Source organism: Anser brachyrhynchus, assembly GCF_964034855.1.
Source record: "Anser brachyrhynchus genome assembly, chromosome: 11".
Lineage (NCBI taxonomy): Eukaryota > Metazoa > Chordata > Aves > Anseriformes > Anatidae > Anser > Anser brachyrhynchus.
In genome coordinates, this window is record NC_137706.1 from 18833073 (window position 1) to 18858523 (window position 25451).

Sequence of the window (25451 nt, forward strand, 5' to 3'; positions counted from 1 at the left end):
TCCAAATTGCTTCTGTGATACTTCTCAATTACAGCTCCTACATCCTGACTTACAGAGTTGTCTAAGCTCCTGGCTTCACTTTGTCAAGTTGCCAGCCAACACAAGCATTGATAAACTTATTTAGCAGCTCTCGGTTCATGGTTCAGCCCTTCTGTTTTAATTCTTTGCTGAGTGCTGATTGAACCTCACAGCCTGCTTGACCTGAGAAAACTGACAAATCCGGAGTTTGTGCCTGATAATGATAATGGGGTTGAGTTACTTTGCTGAAGTCAGAACTTGGGCTGAAAAGCTTGTACCACACAGGAGAACGAAGCTTGTCTGTAATATCTCAGCACTGGCTATTTGTTCTGCTGCCAGGATGAGGGAGAGAACACGATCCCTTCACACCAGTGGACAGGAAGAGACTAAATGAGCACCCCAGCTCTGCTTCTCTCCCCACGCAGTACCACGGTCAGCGTATTTGTTCTGGAAGAGCAAGATAGCATGGTGCAAGGGGAGGTGACAAAACAAACAAACCCTCACTGCAAAATCAATGACGATTTCCCACACGTTTGCACTTGGGGATTCTGATGTATGTGTTAGGTGATGCAGTCTTTCCTTCGGTAGCAGTGTAGGGAGAGGGTTTTCTCCTCTACTCAGCTTCCTCTCAGAAATCTTCAAAAATCCTAATATTTCTGAGATGCATATCTTCAAATCTGGCTCAAACTGGCCAATGGATTAAAAAGCTATTGGGGAAAGGCTGTCAGGGGGACAGTCAGATGCAGCACCAAGCACACATGCTCCATGCAACTCACCAAATCAATTACAAGGATTCAACCTGAAGTGCCCTCCTCTAGATTCCCAGAGCTGCCTGATGTGACTTCCACTCCACAAAAGAATAAGGACCCACAGGTGCTTCAGGTAGCTACAAACACATCACTGCGCCCTCCTGATGGAGGGGAAACAGCAGCTAACTTCAGAGGTAATATAGCTAGAGATATTTATAGCATATCCTTCATCTAGTTTCTTTAGTGCCTCTTTCTCTGAATTACTCAAAAATAAAATGCCACTTTTAAAGAACTTAGTAACACAAGCTAGAGAGAAATTTTCACCAAGAAAAAGGCCAGCATGGGCTTTTCTCACACTTAATAAAAAGAAACCTCTCTTGTTCAAACTCAAGCTCCTTGTGAAAGAAAACACAAATCTGGATGAATTCTGCTGAGCAACTTGCAATGACTGACAGCAGCCAGGAGAGTCCCTGGTGCCTCTCAGACACAAGTCAAGGCACAGCCACAGTCCTGAGGCCTTTACAGGCTGAATTCAGATAGGGCAGTACACGAGGCTCAGAGGGGGACTGCACCTGCATGCTTGGGTTATTGCTCTAGGTGTTTGCGCTAAACTACCAGGAGTGACAAAAGGAGAACTGCCTCTTCTAGCCTCACATGCTTCTAAATAAAACACCCTTGGGAAGTGCAGAAGCTCCTGTATTCTTCTACACTATGTGGGTGACATTTCCACTCCGGAATCAAATTGGTGTGCTCCTGTTTGGAAACTATGTGCTGAATCTGCACCGTGGCTCACAGGGGGGTTCTCAGCTGTCAAGCTCCGTTCCGTGAGTAGCTTGTGGGGAGAATTTGTGCTGGTAACAGCTGTGCTTTCCAGCTAAGCAGATACTGCATTGTTGTACAAGCCTGCTTTGGTGCCCAGTGGCAGTGGCCTCTGTCAGCTGCCATGTAACAAGATTCATTTCCCAACAAAGCCACCAGATTAATGACGGCGTAAACAGCTTCATGGCATGCACAAAATAACACGAGGAATATGTATTACTTCCGATGGAATCGTACCAGCTATCATAACCACCACGGACTTGGTCAAAATCCTACTGAAATCAACAGGAGTATTACCCCTGGCTGTGGAGAGGGAGCATTAAGCCACTTTTTGGCTTCCTGTACTTAATGCCCATCCGCAGAAGGCTGGTCTTTGTCTTCTTTTACTTCCAGTAAAGCCAGAAAGCCTTTTACTTCATTGTTTAGACCACGTTATGGCTCAAAGACACCAGTGCATGACTGAGCATTCTGCATCTCTGTAAACATACCCGTTCATTGAACAAATATGGACTACAGCTTTCCCATAGTTGAAAATGCCACAAGCAAAAAAGATAAAGATAAAAACAGAAAAGATGAGCTGTTCTGAGATATTCAGTCAAAGGTTATCACTTCTAAAACCTACTGTACTGAATGGCGGCCCCAAAGACATGAGGCACCCAAACACTATTATACACTTCTGATTGGTAGATATGATTTCTTAGCAAAGACAACTGCACAGGAAAGATATTAAAATCTTGATTTACCACAGCATGCTAGCTGATGCAACTTTCTTAAGCGTCTGACCTACATAAAAGTAAAAAAGAATTAATTCTTATATTTAAGGCCAGCATTCAGTTTGGTTCACAGCAATTCAGCTGGTAAGAACAGCTCCGTGACCAGTGCTGCTTTGTTGAAATCCAAGTCGACAATGTTTCCACAGAACTGATCAGGAGTCCAGCCACAGGGCAAGACAGGCGTAGTCACGAATTTTCATCCGTACTTGGAACCCTGCAAGAGCAATGCAGAGACAGTACCTCTCTCTGACCTTCTCTCTCTGGCACTGCTAGAAAAGCAGACAAATTTAGGCAACTTAGACAAGATAGAAAATATAAATCTGTCTGGAGGTTTCCTAAACAGAGATATAAAACACAAATTCTAAATAGAAATCTAATTTCAGTCTTCTACCTTTGCGTCATTTTAAGAATGATTAAGTCTGGTTAGACTGATGGCCTCGTTTTAGAGCAACAGTTTAACCTTCCAATAAATAAAAACATCCATTCAGAATTTCCTCACTTACTCGCTACTGTTTACTTATAAATAGCTTCAGTGTTTACTCTGTTTGTCTACTACAGAACAAATATTGCTGCACATGCTAGAGCTTGATGGATGACATTAGTAAAACCAACAAGCAAACGCTCAGCAGAACATTAGTGTGTACCCAGCAGTCTAATTATGGCCAGACAGAGCCTTAATGCAAACAGATCAGTCAAAATGGCTACACAAAAATGTATGACACAACTACACAAAGCCAACAAATATCTTTAACCTGCTGACTGCTCATGATCACTAATTAAAGTAGAAATAAAAAGCTAATTCCAAGCTAAGCAAACACAGAAATCCTTAGCATTCTATAAATCATGCTGAAAGAATACAGGAGGAGAAAGATATTTGATGGGCTGGGTCAAGGATTTTTTATTTTAAAGGTTTAATGCATTTCTATCAGCTGATTGAAAAGGTAAAAAAGAAAGAAAGAAAACTTGTCACTAACTCAAACACCTTATCGGCTGTAGGACACTGAATATGAATTTTTAAAGTGTATAGATGTAAAGGAGAACCCTCATGTCCAAATAAATATATTCATGTATATACAATCTGTCCTTTAAATCACTGGAATTTTATTTGGACACGAGGGTTCTCCTACACATGTACGTACAGGAGACAGATATGACACAGACACCTCAGTGAGAAGTAGGCCAGTTATCTCCTATAGTGGCCTGTCTTCTCTTAACTAATTCATCCTTTTCATCCAAATGACTTTTCTATTTCTACTTGCACCACCTATTGAAGGAAGGTTAACTCCTTGTTCACTCACACATTCATGATCTACCATTCAATAAACCGCAGGATTCGGTCACTGCACTGACATACAAAACCCTTGACCAAAAGTCAAGATATATGATGAAAAAAGACAACATGGTGAAATACCTTGGATTTTTATTTATATAGAGTGATTTTTCAGGTATAGGATACCCATATAAATTTGCATTAAAATTTAAAGTCACTTCCTCTGGGGGCAACAGAGCATTCAGATCACTTTGCTATATATTTTTTAAAATTTAATTTATATATATATATCACGCCCTATTTGAGACTTCAGTAGATGAAATTTACCCACTTTTTCATTTACAACTATAGCACAAAACATTCACAGCTGATCAGCATAGGGTCAGGAAACTACTAAATACAATTATATTGCTTACACTTTGCTACACTGTAACCATCACTCAAGTGTGGAGGAGAACCTCTAAAAACAAGACTGTTTTTAGGTGATTAAATACAGCTGTGATCACAGATCCTGAAGCAGTCATTTTCTTCCACCCCTCAGTTTTGCTGAGCTGTGAATGCAGCACAAATCTAACTTGAGGTGTGATGCCCCTGTAAAATACTGATTTTGTCAGCAGAGGTGCTATTTTCTAACACACAGTGGCGAAACATTGTCTATGCATCCTTTGGTCTGCTCAAAATTTAATCGCCTCTCCCACAGCACCTGCCATTAACATTCAGAAGCCATGTAGTGAGCTCGTACCGGAGCATAGCTGGAGCACAGTTCCTACCGCATTCTCACCACGCTGGTCAACACAAAAGGTTTTCCGTGGTGCACAGTCGTGTTACGTGACCAATTCCTATTTGCATTATGTGTAGCACAATCACAACTGAAAGACTTGGAGCTTGTGCTGAGGCACTGGAAAGGCCCAGGAGAATTTAAAAAAAGAAAAAAAAAGTTCCAAGGACTTAAACAGACTTTCAACCGACCGAGTGCTCTCAGAGTAGCAAAATCCTCTCATGATCAGACAACCCACAAAACAGGCTGGGTGTGATACTGCACTATACCAGGTCTGTTTTGAAAAAACAAATGAAAATCAGTGCAGGTCAAGCTTCCTTCTGTGGGAGAGGTTATTTTATATTATATTGTTGTACTTTGCTTGTATTTTATGCAAACTTCCCAGTGCTGCTTTCTTGGTTATCACTAGTAAAATCTCATCTCCGCATTACTTAAAACCTGCTCTCAAAATTGCATTTAGTCTTGGCAGCTGCAAAACAAAATAAATGTAAAAGTACAGTAGGCAACTGTCCTTCATTTCCCTCCTCTACTCTTACATATCCCGTGTGCAACTGGAATGCTTCTATTTGATTATCCAGTGGAGCAAACGCTACAATGAATGCAATCATGCCTTATTACCCTATGTGTCTGTAGCCTACTGCACAGCTATGTGCAGATGTTTTTACACAGCTTGGTTTTCTAGCTACAGGGTCTATAAAACAATAGAAACTATCCGAAATGTTTTCAAGCCAGCAAAGGATAAAGGCACTGAAAAGCAGTCAGTTGGATAAAAGCCATCTCTGTCTGACAGGAGGAGAAGAAAAACCTCAGAGGTTTTTCAATTATAAATGCACCAGCTTTCTTAAACAATATGCGGCCACAGTCTGCAGCTGAATGACCAGGCTGGAATGTGTGAACAGAGGTAAAAACAAAGACACAGGCAGTGGAACAAAGAAACACAAACCTCTGGCCTGTAGAAGGGCTGAATCATTATTTTACTGACCTCAAGAACTGGGTGCTGCCCAAAGAACCGGAGCTTCCACTGGGAAAGCCTGAGAAGAGCTAGCATTGCCTCCAGCTGAGGGGCCTTGACTGAGACTCGAGCCGTGGGTTACTTCCAGCCAGCTCTGTCCTTTAAAACGCGCCTTCACATCTGCAGGCTTCACTTCCTCTGTGCAATGGGGACAACAGCTCTGATCTCTTTACTAAGGAGCTTTTAAGTTTTTTTAATAAACAAACAAAAAACAACAACAAAAACTATGTATGTTTAATATCACAGGTGTACCAGGGAGGCACCATGAATTAACGGGTAAGGCACTGGATTGCAAGTCAGGATGTGCACAATCTGTTTGTTCCCTGCCCTTGGGTAAGAACCAACGGGCAAACACGCTCTCATGACTCCCATGTTCTCTCTGCCACCTAGTCTGAAGGGTTGTCATGGCAGAAAACCCCGTTTTCTGCTACAGAGAAGCCTGTGTTGGCATTTCTAGCACAGGTAACAACAGCAAGCGATGGGTTATTTATATGGTACTGAACAGCAGGTTTGGCACTGTAGAAAACGAATGTTATTTCTCATTCCACAGCCTTCTATTATAAAAGAGAAAGAAGAAAGTAGGATGAGCTATGAAAGCAGAAGAGATTATTTTATTTGCTTAATGTTCATTCTTGCAAGAATTCCCCAGAGGAACAAGTCCTCAGCAATGGAAGTGATAGAGCTGGGGTGTGAAGCTGGTGAAGCAGTGCAGAGAGCACGTAAAGCTTGCAGTATGCAAATCTCCATTTACATGGAAGAGGTGACAGATGACAGCAGAAATACTAGAAACCCCGAAAGACAGAAGTCGTCTGTCTCAGACCTAACATACTGAGGTTGTTCTGCTCATGTCTGCCTCAAAGACTTCTCGGCTTCACACACACAGTAGCAAGGAGCAGTTCCAGAGCTTGTCTTGACATTTGTTTGGCAGTGTGCGCTTAGCTGGACATCAATTAGACTTCTGCCTTCGGCCTGTTTGCAAACACAATGACTGCTTTCAGAGATAAACAGCAGAGATTTCTTTAAATCACGATTAAATGGAATTCAGTCATAAGTAAAGCTGTGGTTCTTAGGCAGTGTCCTTCAAATCATCTCTGATTTATAAAATAATTAAGGCAGAAGACTGTGTAGGAGATAAAAATAATTCACAAGTTCGAGCATAGTATATTCCCATAAACCCAAAACATAAAAACTGCCTGTTGCACAAATAGTAAGTTTTGGGTTATTTTTTACTCCATGCTAGCAGGAAAATCTACTATACTGCTTCTGAGGGACGCTGTCACGTATATTCCTTGGGAACTGTTAATTACAACAGTAATAACAAGGGTGCTTTTCCCCACAACGATTGCATGCCAAAGCCCCCAGTGTAGGAAGGGGGTAAGGGAACATCTTACAGTAATATCTGCCCTTTAAGCTACGAGACTCAAATTCCCAGGTGCTTTGTGTACATGTCTATATAATTTCACACAGACATAAATGGCCCTAGAGTGGAATGCAGTACATGTTTGTACCCGTACCAGGGAACTGCACAATGATTAGCACAGAAAGTGAGTTATGACATGGAGCTGAAATGAAAGGATAAAGTCAGAATAAATATCAACAAAGTCATAGCAAATATTTTGCCTCATGACATACTCCTTTTAATAAAGGCAACATAAAGGAGCTTAGTTACAGAGCAATTTGGCATTAGGGTAGGATTTGGAGTCCTGGATTCCTGATGGGAAAGTACCTTAACACAATTCTTGTAGCTAGTCAGTTTTCTGAAGATATCATCCATTCGAAGGGTAATCAGCATTCACCCTGCACAACAATGAGATGTGATGGCCTGAAGGATTTTTATTCATAAATATGTTGCCTGGTAAAGGAATAATAAGATTCCTTTCCACAGCATTTTGGACAGCTGTCTCGCATTTATCAAAACACATTACCATGAACCATTAATAAAACCATGGGAGAAGGGAAAGTTTTCAAGCTAAGATAAGCTGAAATGTCCTGTATCAACTTTGGGGGTGTCACAATAAGGAAGACAAAAGCTCCGGTATAAAGCCTGAGTTGAGGATTTGCGTGAGCAACAAGTAAAACAAGCTTTAGGATTAGCAAAGATGTGCTAAGAAACAAGAGTGGGGTGGTGAGCTGATGAGAAGACTTTCACCATACTGCCTTACAGACGGCAAAGACAGTATGTATCTCAGCAAGTCAGACAGCTTAGATATCTACAAGCATTAATTACCAATAGCATTTTGATGGTGGAAGAAATGAAAGGCCAGGTACAGAGCAGGAAGTGTGTTATTCCTCCCCACTGACAGTGTTTAGTTCCAAATTACCGAGAACAAGCTAATTTCAAACATACACCACCAGTGTGAGGGCTATTGTTTTATCTTGTGGGATGGGTGCTTACCAGGCAGACAGACAGACAGATAAATAATTGGAAAATAAAGTGCTCGAAACACATTTTGGGGCTACAAAAGGAGAATGATGTATGGAGGAGAACTAATAAGGAACTGCTGGAGGTTTATGAAGAACAAAGTGTAGTAAACATAGGGAAATTCCATGACCTCAGTGGGCAAGCCGTGCGGTTAGTGTGATGGAAGACAGACCATCCGGGCCTCCCTGGGGAGAGCAGCTTCTTGGTGTCCAGCCCCAGCTGAACAAAGGAGAAGATGAAGGAACAAAATTGACCAAGAGCTTCTAAGAGCTCTGAACCACCACCAAAGAAAAACAGACCTTCGGCAAAAAGGCAAGGGAAAGGGGTTAACCACGAGAGCAACCGAGGGTCTGTGATGTCTTAGAGCTAGGGACGCACAGAAAGGGGAACAATGACAAAAAAACAGAAAATCTGTCACTAATCCTCCCTCCATTAAAGCTTTCATTTATTTTAACTACACAAGTTAATTGTTCCCCTCGCAAGACATGAAACAACAGAGAAAAGATGAAGAAAACCATTGAGATAGCCAGAAATCTGCGTGCTGTTGGCTGAATTAATTCATTTGAAGAATGACTGATCAATCATCTATTTTTTACATGTAATGGGACCACATAAGTTCCGAACTAAGCACAGCATCTAGTGTTTGGCTACTGCGTCTCTGCCAGAAAGACAGTCATTTTTCATCTAAGGAGACCAAAAATCCACCACTGCCATTAGTACATGGAACGAATAAAGACAAACCTAAACAAGACTACTGAGCTGCAAAACAAACCCAAGGGCAAATGAATTTCAAATGCTCCGTAACAATGAAAGAGAAAAGAAGTCTCTATAAAACAGTATCAGCACTTCACTCAACCAACTACGCTGCACACATTCTAAGTTTTCATATTAATCAATGAGAAAGCTGATGTATTTGACAATAAATATGTAGTCTCTTTAAAATGGCGTGCCCAGCTTTTAATATATATTTTTTTTAGAGACTGGATGGCAGGAAATAGACTGCTTATATGTGCCCTTTGTTTGTATTTTCCATTTTACTTGCCTTTCAGCAGACTGGTCAGCTTTTCTCATTTTTACCAGGTTTTGTTTTTTGGCTCTCACAGACTATTGTTTCTTTGCAACATTTTTAAAGCTTTCAGTGCTTTTGAATGCTCAAATTGAGACAGCTCAATAGAGATGACAACTGATTTTCAGAAAGTACAAAGCACCAGCCTCAGGATATGAGGCTTTCCAAAAGATGTCTGAGGTACCCTCAACCACTAACTTCTCTAGGAAAAAACTCATCCAATTTTTTTGACAGAGGCCCAAAGGAGTCCAAAGAACAGGACTGGGACCCTGACCCCACTGAAATCAGTAACAAAACTCTCACTGAGCCTGATGGAAGCGGGATTTTCCTCCAGTCTTTAGCTGTGAGCCTGTGAACAGCTGTGCACATGTGAAGCAACCTGGCTGAAACCACGTCCCTGAAACAAGCAAGAAGGAAAAACACATGCAGGACACTTAAGTGAGGAAGAGCAAGGGTTACGGCAGCAGGAATTCATGATTACTTGAGTGGCTGTGTTCATCCCAGTGCTTCTATTAAAATTTATGCAATCTTATATTACACTCTCTTGGCACAAGAATTTTTAGTGAGAATTCAGAGGAGGAGAGATTGCTAGCTGGTGAAAAGAAATTGGAAGGCCGCTGTGGGTAGGGTGGGGCATGAGAGATGGTAGTGATGAATATGCCCAATAGCACAGTTCTGCACTGTCTGGGTTGTGCAGCCGAGTATTTATTCCCTAGCAACCAGAAGGCAAGAGAAAAAGTCTTCCACTGCTGCACCATGGCTCCCTTTGGCTTCATAAAGCCGGCAGCCTGACTCTACGTCGCCCTGCACAGCCACAGCTGACAGAGAAATTCGCAGCGCTGTGAGGTCCCTTTCTTTCACAAACAGCAAATCAACCGAAGGGTGTCCCTTTAAGGGACATTTTAACCTGCAGCGTTGCTCATTTTAATGCACTGAAGTGTGTTTGATTTTGGTCTGGAGGACAGTCCCAGCAAGGCTTTTGCTAAAGCCAGGCACTGCTTCTCTAATGAATTGTTTTAAGCAGCAGGTATTTCTATTTATTCTGGCATCAAATAAAAACCCGCCCTGGAATATACAGAAACATTCAACACGAACCACTATGGAAAATGTTTTTAATGTGAGAATTCCTTTTCTTTTCCACTCGCAGCAAACCAGCTAGTCTTTTCCCTTTCCTTAGGGATTAATTCTCAGCTGTGACACTGTTAGGGGACTGGAATCGATATTACACGGGGAGGAAGATTTAAATGGACAGTACATGGTGCAGGCAGGACTGGTAAGAACTGTCACTTGCTGTGGACTGGAAGCCACCTGACTGCACAAGCAAATCAGCAAGGAAAAGGTAAAAACGCATAGTCCATCATTCAGGTGTTTTACATGGAATACAGAAAGATCAAATCTACATGGAGGTGCAGACCCAATGTCATACTTGGAAAAGCCGGGCATATTTCAAAACTCTTTGCTACAATAAACCCAAGAAAAAAACAGGGTGCAACTATCAGGGGAGAGAAAACTAATTAACAGCCCCGTAAGATGCAGCTCTCTGGGGTGGCACTTTACACACCGGTGAAAGGAGGGAAGGACTATGGTACAAACACACTGGCACCAAAGGATGTCGTCTGCACAGTCCCCAAGCAGCACAGTGGCAAAACCAAAACCAGAGCCCTGCCTTCCCCCAGTCACGTATCGGTCTGTGTTCGGAAGACTCAGGAAAAAAAAAGTCACAAATTATAGAAGGATTTATAACCTTCAGGACCCTCTTTGTAAGTTATCTTTGAGCCCTTTAATTAAAGCCAGCCAGGAGATGGGACTGTTTTTTGCAAAACATTGATTCACTTGTGGAAACAGTCTGGAAAACTGTTTCTCAGTCACCTCTGCTCTGATGCTCGGTTTTCTCCAGGCAGCTATTTCTCCAACTAAACCTGCCCATCTGCAGCATATACGCTGTATTCTGCTTTCTTTTCCCCGACATCAAGCCACAGAAAAGCACATGTGACTGCAGCAGAGGTAAAGACATTTTTAACCAGGGCAATTTAAGGATATTTAAGACACATTCTCATTTTCCATTTCCCAATTCCACACTGCCCCCACTTTTATTATTAGCTGAATACAGGGAAGCTTCAGCTTGGATCTGGGGTAACATGTACACTGAGGAATCAGGGCCAAGCTTTGCCTTGAAATATGCAGGATCATTCCTAACTAACCGTAAAGCTGCTTATTTGGCACTAGCAGTGGAAATATTGAACGAAAGGGGCATTCTCAATCTGCTTATGTCACAGAAAGGTTGGATCCTCACAACGCGCGAGGCTCCAAGCTGCAGCCTGATATTAATAGCTAGACATTAAACTCTCAATTTGGCTGGCTTAGAGGCGGCTCAATTGGAACAAAGATTTTTCTGCAGGAAACGGCAGACCTGGTTAGAGTCACATCACGAGAGATGAGTCTGAAGCAGAAGCAGACTGCAAACCTTTTGACTGCTGTGTGTCGAGGCTATGTTGCACAAAGCAAACCCTCCCTGCTCAAACGGCAGAGCCTAGCAGAGGTCCCAGCAACTGAGACGACTGAAACACAACTGCTGCAAATGCTTTGCACGCAGGCATATTTTTTTTCCTTCTCTCCCTCTCCTTTTTGAATTCATTCGTTCCTCGGGCTTGCTTACACAACCATGCGGGGCGATGAGCATTACCAAACTATTTCTTAAGCAAACGTGGTTCTGTTTCTTGACACAGCCAGTGGGGTATCACCCCACAAAGACATACCTACATATTTTCACCATTTTTGAGCTTGTTTCAGCCATTATGTAACCTTCCACACTACCTTGGCAGCAGGGCCAAGAAAATTTGAACGAAGTCCCCAGAGCAACTGGTTTCAGTGAGGGGCCCCTGCCAGAATACAAATACAAACCTCCTGCTGCTGTTTTCTCTCTGTGTCTGCATGGCAGGCAAAGATTCCAGACAGGTTTTTCAATATGGATCTTTTTGAGCACAAATGAACACCTCTTATAAACCATTTAAACTTCATAATCCCACTTCCGAACAACAGCTAAGCCTCAGTATTTCCACCAAAGAAAGTTTTGCTTGCATATTTCTCATACTGTAAAGAAAATCAAGGAAATGTCACCAAAAAAATAACAACTTTTCTCACAATGCTCTAAATCCCCTAATTTTAGTGCACATAATCTAATGGAGTCTGTATATGCTCTTAAACATGACTAAGCAACATTAGATTCTGGACTTATATTTGCATCATATGCTCAAGGACATTGCACTGCTCTGTATGTGAATTACTTAAGCCATACAATCTCCTGTAGCTTTGCACTCAAAATCCCCATTTCATAGAGGTAGACAGAAGTATTCCAAACATAAGTGACTTGCCAAATGTCACACAATGATCCAGTGCCAAAGCTGGGAATAGGAATCAGGAGTCTAGAGTCCAGATTCTGTGCCTTATATAGAGCAGCAGCCTCAGTTTCCTAGTTTAGGAGATTGCCTGCTCACCAAGAAGATGATTCTTCCTTTACAGGATGGCAGTGTACCACACTGCAATGGCCAACTTCATCCATGAGAGGGTATAAAAACACACACGCATCTGGTGAGATCAGTTCTCCATATATAAAAGTGAAGCGTAAGGCAAGAATCAAAGCAAGTTGCTGTTCTAGAGAACTCTGGGTAGCGCTACAGCCTCAGCGTCACCTTCAGGACCCAAATGCAGTGTCACTCTTTGGACTCGCTTCTTGCTCTCACAGATACTCTTGCTGATTTGGAGGGGACTGTCTACAGGAGCTGGAGTGAGGAACAGGAACCTGGCAACAACAGAGATAGCTGAAGCATCAACATAATTCTTCAAAAGCCAGTATGCCATACCAATGGGTATCAGCCTCCTTTGATCACTGCATTTGTACAAAACTCAAGTACATGCCACGCTACGTTGCCACTAACATAATCTATCTATATATACAGGGCACAGAACAGTGGATATTAAAACCTATTTCTCTGTGACTGACAACTATTTTCCCTGTTTTGACCAAGGAGGAAAACTGGAAAATCTTTCACGCAGTTAAAATTCATTATTACCAACAGTAGCCCCTTTCTCAAACTGATGGCAAGCCACAGAATATATTCCTTAATTTATTCTTCCTCTGCTGTGACACATCCAAACACCACAAGGCTAAATTCCCTTCTGGTCTAACATCTGTAATATGAAAAAATTACATATGGGCTAACTTTCAGCAGTATATATCACCAATACTTTTGGCAGAGAAAGAGAAATGAAGCTAATACTGTACAGTACCCATCCACAAAAAGCAGAGACCATGATCTCTAAGCAAATGACAAATATGATAGATTCAGGGTATCAGACACATTGCCTTCAATTATCAGACACTGTCTTTTGGGTTTAGGACTCATGTAAGGACTCTGACATGAAATATGATTTGCTTTATGGCGGTGAATCCCTCGAAATCCAGCGTTCTGCAATTTCATTTTGCACCTCCGCATTACTCCTTAGCGAGCCGATGACCAGAAGAATTGGTTATCTTCTTTCAGGCTCTACGTTCAGCCACTAAGCCTAAGCACCATTTCTTGAGGTAGGGACGGATGAAGTATCAGTGCGCGGTGTAACCTGGCTGGACTTCATTCAGACTACAGCTCCTCCAGAGTAACTCCTGGTTTTCAGGTTTTGAAGAAACCTTTCAAAATATGCTGCCAATACACGCAACACAGAGATAATGGCCTAAATTTGTAGATGATCTGACACAACTGCAGTAACTCAACAGTTTGGACACAGGCAATAATGCTTGAAAACTGATGTTATCAAAATATTTACTTATTTCAACAGGATTTAAGAAAAGTAAGATGGTATCATATGATGGAGCGTTTCCTTGTACTCAGGGATATGGCACACTGCCTCTGGGTTCAAACAACAGAAACAGTGGGGCATAAAAAATGTGCAAGTGAAGATGCTAGTGTACACAGTGAAACTGTCAGGGGAGAAGGAAAGAAAAGTAGGCTCAAGAGAGCAAAGAGGCCAGACTGGTTTTCTCCCAGGAACATTCAGCTTCTCAATATCTTAGAAAGACTATGCTGGAAATAGTAAGAAACGAGTTTAATCTTTATCACTCTGATCTTCCAGTTTCACCATGGGAGCCCACAGTCTGCAGCAAGTCACAGCACAGAAAGTATTCGGGTATTTTAAGAACAGAAAATAAGTCATAAAAACATTTCCTTAGTCATGCTGTCTATCATAATATCATTCCCTGCATAGAGATCTTCCACTATACTGTCTTTAAAAATGGGAAAAGCTCTGACCTGAGTCGGCACGTGTCTTCTGTCAGCTTCTCTTCTTTTCTTTACTTCTTTATTGTATCTTACCACAGTCACCTCCACATGCAGGTACATAGGATAAAAACCTTGCTCAGTGGAAGTGTGCTTTCCACTGGATAAAGAGTAAATGTATTGTGAGGGATTCCCTCTGGTAAACTTGGACATAAAGGTCAGGCCTTGATCGTGTTTGAAAAAAAAATGTATTCATTTTTCAGCTCTGTATTTCCTTCTTTCACCTGATCAGTCTCCACAACACAGAGAGGGAAGGATCCACAATCTGAGATAAGACTTCTATAGGTAGCCTCGGAGCTTCTGCTGAAGACTTTCCCCCACGCTCCTTATCACCCACTACTGTCAGCACAGCAAGCCCTAGTCTCCAAGTGTCTCCGCAAGCACTGAAGTTAACATCAGCTGAAATTCAGTACCCACTCCAAGTATACACAGAATGTAGGATAAGGGGCACCTTGACCTTGAGACAAGTCTAAAAAAAATCATACAATCATCACAGAGAGGATGTTGAGTTATGCCTCCAAACACTGCTGCTACTGTGATGACTAAATAAAAACCACCAGAACAGATACAGTGAAGGTTACTGCTACCTAATTAAAATAAATAAATAAACAAAGAAAGAAAGAAAGAGAGTAGGATGTAAGGACCCTGTGTATTCAGGGGTTGGGTAAGATTAAAGGCAGTTCGGAAGTTGGAGGCGGAAAAGAAGATTTAACTTGGCATTCCCACAATGAGGTATTCTTCTCTGAGTGCCAGTTTGAACTGGGAGTGTTACACAGATTCGTACAACTGCAATACATTCGTTAGTTAGCAAATCGTTTTAGGTGAGGGAGCACTGAAAGGTACATCACACAGACAAACCAAAAGACAATTTCTTAATCTCCAATTATCTAAATTCTACATCTGTTCCAAAGAAGTTGAATCACTTAAGATTACTTCCTGAACTCAGAGACCTCCAGTGCTTAGGAGGGGTTAGAACTTAATGGATTATTTATAGTTCGTACCCTGCTCAACTAATCCATATTTGCATCACAGAGGTATTCAGAATAGCAAAAGCAGCATTACAGTAAAACAAAGAATGAAAGATTGCCCAGAAAGCTCCTCTCAGCACAGAGGTGGCTATCAAAATACTCTCCCCTACTTCTTTGACTTACCCACAGTGTCACAAGGCTCGTCTTTGTGTACGCAGAAATCTGTCCTAGAAAGCAAAACAGAACAGAAGTCAAATGCATCCTGTGCCTCCAGACTTCAGGCTAGGAAAAAGCAGTGGTGCATGACTCACATATCATGGGTGTTGAGGGATTTTTTTTTTTATTTATTTAACTGCTGTGGAGTCTACATGATGACAACACAGATAGCGATGTTGATTGCTACTGCAAGATTACCAGCAATTATATGAATCAGCTCCGTATATTACTGTCCAATTTAATACTTCGGATTTTGCATGCAGAAGAGTACTGCCACGTCATGTAAGAGAACTGTGTCACTCTAGGACGTCAGACTTCATCAGCACCTGGATTAAAAATGAACCTCTTATTTTGAGAGGAGAATTGTAACAGAAAGGAACACAAACCCTGTGATGCAATAGCACCAGCAAAAGTGGGAGAAAGGGATATGTGGGGACACTGCCTGGAGACACACAACTGATCATGTATACTCAGAAATTCTCAGTTCTTCAGGTTTTTTCTCCTTCCACTGGAATAGGAAAGGAAAAAAAAAAGAAGCAGAACTAAACAGAGAGATAGATGTTTGCACAAAAACAAATATGAGAATTTCAGAATTTGCCAGGTAACAGCTAGGTGAGTTGGCTTCAGCTAAACATACAGTCAAGTTTGCCATTTTATGATTCAAAGCCAACACACACAGGTTTAATAGACTTCATTTGGTCTCTGTTATCCCTCCACATCTCATCCAGTCTCCCTAGATTTCATCAAGGCAGGAAAAGATACTACGTATGCCACTGGCATCCACAGATCCTGCCAGGGATCCATGGAGCTGTGCTAAACAGAAACAGGAAGAAAAGCCTTGAAAGCTCACCGTCCAAGTAATACCACTGCACGTGAGAAGATTTTGTAAACGACTTTCCTCATGAGAGAGAAGTGTGAGAAGTATTTTTTAACTAAATTAATAGTTTGAATATATTTCAATAAGCACTTAGGCCTAAGCATTTTGGAACTATCTTCAGTCCTACTTTGCAGCACCACCTGCTATGAAGAAGAGATGGAAAAAAGCATCGTATGGCTAAAGGGAAGCCGAGAAACCATAATCTCTGTCGTGGCTTTCCTCACCCTGATGAGAGGCTAACGAGAGAATTACATTAGTACATTTAGAGTGTGTTGTTTGAAATGCCCGAGTCTTGGGTGGAATTTTAAGAGTTTGGCAGGAGGAAGAATGGAGAAAGATTAAAAATACTTCTGTTCTGAAGAAAAAAAATAATGAAAGTAGGATTTGTAAGAAAAGGGATTTAAGGTCAAGGTCCGTGGCTAACAAATGCAAACCCGTCATACCAAACTCTTTGGAAATCACAAATCAGGTGGCCAAGGACTTGGAAGGAGGGAAACAAAACTTATCACAAGCTCTTGCTAAGCAGATGCTGAAATCTCACCATGCTTCAATGCAGAAAAAACATAACAAGCAAAGTGTTAAAAATCAGTTAGGAACAAAACAAAAATGGAAGCTACGACCACACACCAGCCCCAGCTTTCATTTTTCACCACAGCCTTACTGTGTCTCGACACCTTGGCATTCCAGCCTTTCCAAAGAAGACTAATGACAGTCTCCTGACAGAGCTGGCACAAGCACGCCTGCTTGAATTCCCAGAGCCAACTTGACAGAGGTTTATTTAAGGACTTATTACGTTATATAAACTGGTAAATCAAACAGATGCTTTTCTTGTGACAACAGATAGCTCAACTATTAGTAGATGGCAAAAGGCCATTGCTAGAAAAGCATCTCTCCTCAGGGGCTGGCCAGCTCTGCAAATAAAGCACAGCAAGTTTTGCTCCTTGCGCTCTGTGTTGCACACTGAAAGGCGTCTGGCACTTTCAGGTAGCTCCCTACAGAAATTACCCACCATGCCATAAAACAAAGGGTTTAAGCAATCCAGCACAACTTGCAGACTCTCCTACAGAGGTGGAACAATCCTTGTCTGTAAAGAGTGCTGTGATGCTGTCTGGTCAGGGTAGGACTTGAGACAGGTCAGCAGTCAGAGCTGAACACAGCTGCCCGATTCACTGCATGTGGGGTTGCAAATATGAAACTTCCCCAGCCCATCCTTTAAGAGTGTCACAAACACAAGTGCAAGAGACACCATGTTTCTATTCAAAGACCTTGTATCAAAACGCTAGGCTTTAAATCATCCAGACCTATTGTATAAGTTTTAACCCAAAACTCTGTGGCCAAACAGAAAAGCATGTCACAAATGAACTCAGCGGGTCTCCTGCCTCTTCCAAAGGCAAGCTGCCTAAACAAAAACCTATACACTGAAACTCCTACAGTCCTTTCCTGGAAAATCACAAGGGGGACCAAAGACCTCAAAGGCATTAAGGCAGATCTGTCTCACCTGTGGGTAAGTCACAGCAGTGAGGTAAGATGGCCCCATCATGGTACGGAAACGGATCTGCTTTTAAAAAGGTTTCAATCACAGGTCTCTCTGGAGCATTTTTGAGCCTTATTGCATCTACGTTTTTGAAATAAGAGCCTGACATGAATAATGCCATAATGATACTTTATAAGGATATAAGAAAGATACCTTCATATTCACTGCATGTGCAGAGTATCTCTTATCACAGAGACTACAGCTTTGTTAGCGGGATGCTTTATAGAGATATGTTGGAATAAAACTCTTACTTCGGGAGCTGCAATTCAAATCCAAGGCCAGATCTGACCTTATCACACCAAGGTTTGGATAATGTATTGAAATCTCACACTATAGCAGTGAAGCAAATTTCCTCTTCACTTTTAGTCACTTGCTGAATCAAGCAGCACATGTGTTGTGATCTTTTAGAGATCTGCGAAATTCTCAGTCATTATCACTTGTTGTATCGTGGACTGTTTTCATTAGCAGAATTAAACAATTCTTCTGAAAAAAATGACAATAAGTCGGTTGTTTTGTTCAATAAAAAGAGCCAGAAAAGAAGAGCTCAGAACTCCTCCTAAAGTCACTCTTCCATCTGGCTCACACGAACTGGAAAAAAATACCTAACTGTGCTAAGCTGAATTCTGCAATTCAAGTCCTTCCTGTAAGAAAGGAGGACAGTTGTTCAACTGTGCAACATGAACAAGAAATATTCTGTTCAGTGGCTACTTACTAGCATCCTTCAAATGACATCTTTTGACCAGTTTAACCCCGCAGGGTCACACAGCTAAAGGACAGAGGAAACTGGTACAGGTATAAACTTGCCAAAGAAAGCTTGGTCCATACATATATACATTTAGTAGCTCTATGAGCCCAGCTTCCTGAACGCATATGGAATTGCTTCACTTGCCCACTTAATGGGAAGGTGGAGGGCTGGATAAAAGTCTAAGATACAGACTCTGCAGAAGGAAGCTATTCTGGTCAGCTGCTCATCAAAATATGAAATATATTACCTGTAGGTGCCGAAGATCTGAATTTCTGTAAGTTCAAAAGCAGAATTTGGACATGGAAAGTGTGAAGATTATAGAGACCGCTGCACTATACTCAAACCTTCAGGACTGTAAGAGATTTTTTACCTACTGTCTCCTTAATTTACTGAACTGGGCAGTGGTACATCTAATTTCGCAGATAAAGTATACTTCTTACCCGGAAGTCAATTAGGTAGAGATACTATTAATATCCCACAGGAGGGATGTACCTGCCACCTAGGTCATCTACGTTTACATCCAAATGAGTATATGGGGAATACCATTTTCAGGTGAAGTTCCAAAAGACAAGTGTGCCTTGTTATTTCAAATGAACACAACCAGACTGGAACCAGAGGGATTTCTTTAGAGGTTGACCCCAAATAATCTTCTCCTACTGCTAAAGTAGCTGCTGAAAAATTCAGCTTCTGCTTTTTCTGGCGCTATTGCTTGTACTGGACATGTTGTTGCTCCCATATCCTCTGCTGCTGGTCCTTCTGTACAGTCCTGGGGAGGGTGGTCAAGGGATGGACAGAAACACACACACACACACACACACACACACTTCCAAAGCCAGGAGTAGAAACCCTTATTTCCCTGACAAAGGAATCAGGCTGCTGGGCCAGAAGTCTTCCAAGCAACACGGCATCCTCTATGCAGCAGAGGCAGGATGGCTTACGACAACACGACGCAGCAATAAGGAAGGATACAAGTAAACACTGTTGGCCCATGAAACAGAAAAAATGCTGCTCTTACACAGCTGCAGGATCCCTGGCCTGAACTTACTCACAAAATGTGAACCTAGTTTCTAACCCAATTGAACCTATATTTCTCCAGCTATTTTGATCACAAAAGCCTGTAAATTTACTGAGCCCAGTGAACATCTCTACAATTCTTCCTCAAATGCCTGAGTCCAACTCATTTAGCCTGACATTACGCATTCAATTTTATAAGCTGCAGAGAGAATGCACAGACGAAATGCACTGCTCATTCCCTCCACCCTGTGCTTAGAGCACATCAGAAAAGATTCTGTCCGCCTCACTTGTCATGCAGGACAACTGGATGTCCAGATGAGTTTAACAAAAATGTTGGTTATTTATTTAGGCCCTGATCCAATAAAGCACATGCTCAACTATAACCAGGATGTTCAGCCCATTGACTTCAAAGGAATTATTCACCCTGTCTAAAATGTTAAGTATCTGCTTAAGTGCTTGGTTGGACTACACTGAATACAGGAGAGAAAGAAGGATTTGGGGGAACTGCACATATGTTTGTGAAGGTGCACTCTTAGGAACTTTGCTGGCTCCACGCCCTGCTCACCAGCTATTTTACTGAACACTCACCAAAATCCCATGGAGAATTCGCAATGTGGTGGTTAACACAAGAGACAATTGCAATCAGAATCGCAGTTTAAGCAAAAACATGCATTTCTAGTTGCATTGTTGGCAAGGAAAAAAGGCAACAGAGGTGAATAATATTAAGCTGCAATACCGACATTTCCTGTCTCTAACTAGGAAAGACAGGGGTAGGAAGCAGTGTCTTTGTAGCACACACAGCATCCATCTTACACTGTATTTTTGTGCTCACTTTAATTATTCAGTGATCATTTCTGTAACAACGCATTCTTAGTGTAAACCTTGAAGTATGCAATCAACTTAGAAGACCACCGATTTGATACCCAAAATTTACAGTGACTGTGAGGAACACAGGACTTGAATTGTATTCTGAGGTTGAGCTGAGGTAGCGAAGTTGCAGGAAAAAAGACTGCAGGTTAACATGGAAAACATTCCTTTCATTTACTGTATCTGGGCCATACCCTGACGTGTTTGATATATCAATAGGCAGGGCTGCAGGGTGTGAGGAAATTTGCTGTAATATTCACACGCAGATTATTTCACGTCTGAAATAAATGCAGTAGGTTTCAAACATACAAATTTAGAACTACTGATTTGAGCTATGATAGAGCAGGGATGTTGAAGTGGTTATCTCCCGAGGCAAAGAGCAAGAAAATTAATTTAGTTTCTGGTATTCATCTCTCACTTTCTTAAGAGAGAACTCCCTCACCACCTCCCTCCTACTGACACCCTGTATGCTTCACAGGTGCCAACTATCTCTCCTCTCAGACTGTTCAATATGCGTATCTACCTAATTACACTCAGAGCACTTGTTACCCGTGTTCTCAACTTGGCAGCTTCTTTCTTCTAGGATGAAGGTCTTGTCCTCCAAAACCTCACCCGTTTCTTTTCTACTTACATCAGCTGGTCCGAGAAAAAAGTATCTTGCCTGTATCCCGACTATGACACGCTATGGTGACTGACAATGCTTTTGCACAACATCACTAAACATACACAAAAACAAGACAGATCTGAGCCCTCCAAACAGCACACAGGTAGCAAATGCATCGTCATTAATGGATCTTTTTCTTCTATTACTGCTGGACCAGATAACCTCATAACTGACTATGGCCAGTACTGGTTAAGTAAACTGATAAAGCTGACCTCACTATACCTGGTTACAAAAACAGCAGCATCCACAGGAGGAGTGTCATCTCTCGCACCAGGAACCTGGTTGTTACCAAGGTACTTTGCTCCACCATATTCTTCATTTTGCCAGTGACAAAAGCTCTCCAGAGACCTCTCTCCATGATGCCCGATAGACAACTTTGCCTTTTGGACAGAAAGGGACACAAAATAAGAAATATCAGTCACAGCGTTTACACAACACGTCGCATCTCTGATAAAAAACAGAGGATCCAAGATACAGCTATGAGAGAAAGAAAAGCGCAAAACCAGCTTCATCTGAGTGGGCGAAGCAGGGACTTCGGAACCCACACTGACCTCTGCCATTTGATCTACAGAACAAAAACCATCAGCTGGCAGCAGTCACAAGCTTCCAAAGTCTCCTAAATCTGGAAGTTGTATTTTTGATACCAAAGCCATATAATTTTTATTTTTTTCTAACAGTTAATTCCCTAGCCTGGTTCACAACTATAAGCAGACAGAGATTTACCAGAAAGGCTAAATAAAAGGACTGTGGTTCCTTTCACTCCTGTGGCCTCTTGTACTTCTTACCCGTAACACTATCCGGTGTAGTGTGGCAGGCAGGCACCAGTTATTTTGTGATCCTATGGCCAGACAACCCACACTTCCCACCCACACAGCACAGGGATGCTGTTCTGCCTGTGAGAATACAGTGGCACCATTACAGCAGAAGGGCAAAAATGAGTTAGAACTTACAGGTCGATTGCGAAGCAGGACCAGTTTTGTCACTCGAATGCTGACTTTAATTCCAAGACTTTGATGTTGAAACATGTTGTACACCTGTTAAAATGCAAAGAAAACATCCACAGTACATCAGTAACAATGCCAGGACACACTAAGGTTGAAGGAACTAATTGTGACTAAAGTTAGACATTTCTCCTTCAGAAAACAGACCCAAACCAAAACCAAATGGGCTGTGCTACTCTGGTCAAAATAAACAACCTTACAAGCTATTGTATTCCCACTCTAACAGTTCCATATACTACAGCGTAGCTAAGACACTTACAAAAATACATTTGCTCCTACTATATAGCATTTGGCTTCACCAACTGACCAATTTGAGTAAGCATTCCAGCATTTGGGGACAGAAACAATAAAAAACAGACAAAACCATAATCTAGCTGCAGAAAGAAAAATACTTTTAAGCGGAATATATGAGAGAAAGGGTTGCTGAGCAATGAAGGAAAGGAGAGCAATATTCCAAAGGAACTCCAAAGCCTTAGGAACACGGACATACATTACGAAGCATCCAACTAATATGGATCTTCAGCATTTAAATATCAGAGATATCTGAATGCAAGATGAAATAATAATGGTGTGTTTTAGACTTCAGGAAATAGAATGGAAAAGCAATTTCCCTCTGTTATTTTCATATCTTATATAAGAGAATAGTAATAAGGCAGCACATAATGACACAAGCCTCAGGAAATACAAAAATAGCACCGGAAACTACCTTACTAGTTTCTCCAGATTTTGCATTCCAGCTCAGATACTTCACGTCATTCTTATAGATTAGAATATAAGATCTTAATTGATGCCAGAATTTTACTCCACCATTTCTCTGTGTACAAATGGTTTAACTAGAATGTATAAAGAAAAAGGTGAAGCAGGGGTTCATTTTGAAAGGGTTTAAAATGCCCCATAATAACTTTTGGATGAATACCGCATTCCCTGTTCAGTCAAAACAACAACAGACAAAACAAGACCACTGAAGAGAGACTCTTGACTCGTGGCTGCAGGACTTGGTCTCAAGTAAGCTATATTCCTTATCCATGTCTCACTTGGCTAGAAATATCACACAGGCTCAGCTAACTTCCTACAAGAAACTCAAGACATGAACATATTTCGGATATTGTTTTCAACACTTGGTATTTTTCCTATTTGTGCAAATACTCAGGAATGTGCTCAGCGTAAGAGCTTTCTTAAGCACGCTAGTGTTTGGGGTTGGATTTAATCATACATTTAAACGTTTCCTATAATTTAGGCACAGACTGCAAGACAGACACTGCTCAGTATTTGACCCACTGACCTTCAGTATGAGCACAATGAGCCGTTTATCTGCCCTGCGGTTGGCATACAAATGCACACAAGTGCTGGTACTATTTACTTACCTCGGGGGTATGTTGGTAGAGCAGCTAAGGCCTCTCACTACAGCCAGGGAGGGGGCTGGGTAGGGGGTGTAAACTCAAAACTTGCAGACAAGGGCTCTGACAGTTCACCTATTTGTAAACGGAGACCTGGACGTTCAGCTGAAAGGGTCAATGGAGCATCACGCTGATCAAGTCAGTCTCTCATGCACCACTGGAGAGGCTAACGAATATTTGCCATGATCCTGTGAAGGATGCCTTTGATTTGCCTAGCCCAGTGCTAGCGTCCTGTAAAGCTTCTACTCATAAAATGGCGGTATAGCAAGTAAGTTCTTATCACTAGGCCTAATGTATGATCTTTCCATTTGAGCAGAAAAGCTGCCTGTCTCTAGGTGTTGCAACAACAGATCCAAACACCACTGACTTCAAAAGGCAGTTTTCAGTGACAAAATCTGCAGAACGCAAACCAGTTACTGAAGAGTTTAGCTTATCGTTTTCAAAGCTGTCAGACCCTCTTCTTTTCTCTTCTCTTGTGCTTCCTCCATCCAAAGGATAATTTGATTCTGTATGTATCTGCATCCATCAGCAATCTGAGAAGTGCTGGACCTTGTAGGCAGTAGCAACAATTGGATACTAAGCCAAAAAGACATGCTGTATGCAAAAAAGGCTTTACTTCACATGTTTATTCAACCTTTGTTTGCTTTCTTTCTTAAATGGAGCCCAAAGAAACCCTGGGCTTGTGGTGATTCCTGCTGTCTAGTAAGAACAATAACCTCTTTCCCTCAACTAAGTAAGCTTGGCTGGTGCAAGTGGCTGTTCTACTTCAGTGCAACTAAAGCGTTCAAACACAATGCCACCTAGAGAAGAGACAGACCCCCTCTTATCAGCGATCTCTCAGCTAGTTCTGCTTCTGCCCCCTACTCCAAATGCCTCAGAGGCTGAACCAGACCTTTCAGTCCATGAGCTCTGGATTAAAAGGGAGACAAGACATTTGTTTCTGTTCTGCCAGACTGGCTCCTATGCACTCATAACCAGCACTTTAATGTGTGTACAGATAAACATACTGTAAATTGCCTAACACCACAGCGCTGGGCTAACGAACTGATTATGGCAGACTGCTCAGTATCACTGGGGAACAAATTCCAGTGTATTAGAAAGAAGAGTTTTTCCCGATGCTTTAGGACAGACAGCTGAATTTTGAAGATGTGGTGCAATCAAAAGTGGCAGTGCATATTCTGGCCATGCCTATCAGTTAACTAGATGGACCAATCTTTAAGTAGATGATGTATTCCTAGCAAAAGGCAAGAAAGTGCAATAGCTAACAATACCTACAGGTTGGGGTAAATCATTTCTTACTGAAGTTTCAAGAATTTTTCCTCTGAGACGGACAAACTGTTGCCAGAAAACAGTAATCCAATATTTTTTGTTGTATTTTTCTCACAACTCTGCACTGTTTCTCAGGATTTAAAGTGTGACCATAAGCTCAGGTGAAGAAGACTGCAGCACTCTGATTTAAGATGGTCCTGCACCAGAACTGCAGAACAATGTCAAAATACACCGTTTACAATTTCCAATCTTCTTTCATGAACCAAGCAGGAGAGGACACTCCAGCTTCATCTGCCCTCACTGATTCCTCTATTTCTTCTTAGCAACCCCCCCTGTAAAATTTTATACAGAAAGTTCTACAAAGATTCAGCGAGGACCTGTACAGCTCCACCTGCAAAAAAAAAACTGTCATTCAAAATGGTCTAAATTCTACAGGTAAATTAGCAAGAAAACTGACCTAAAAGTTTGCCTGCACGTTGGTTTGCACAAACAAACATCATCTTCCAAACAGCTCTCGTTCACTGATAAAGTAAGTACAGGATGGATACTATCATCACGGTACTGACAGGACCACCTCAATTAAGCACAAATTAGACCAATAACTTGCCCCAGGCCCCTTTTCCCAGGCTCAGTTTCACTCCTTCATTCCTTCCCTCCTTACC

General features: G+C 41.8%; 1 protein-coding gene across 6 annotated transcripts in view; it reads right to left on the bottom strand.

Moving 5' to 3' along the window:
- ADAMTS17 (ADAM metallopeptidase with thrombospondin type 1 motif 17) overlaps positions 1-25451 on the bottom strand; it is a 185653-nt gene that overhangs the window by 120603 nt on the left and 39599 nt on the right. For all 6 annotated transcript variants that reach the window (XM_080607246.1, XM_080607242.1, XM_080607243.1 and 3 more), the window contains 3 exons: positions 22073-22156; positions 21345-21502; positions 15389-15432 (listed from right to left, as the gene is read on the bottom strand). In XM_080607246.1, coding sequence (XP_080463372.1) covers positions 15389-15432; positions 21345-21502; positions 22073-22156 — 286 coding nt within the window. The remainder of the gene's footprint in view (positions 1-15388; positions 15433-21344; positions 21503-22072; positions 22157-25451) is intronic.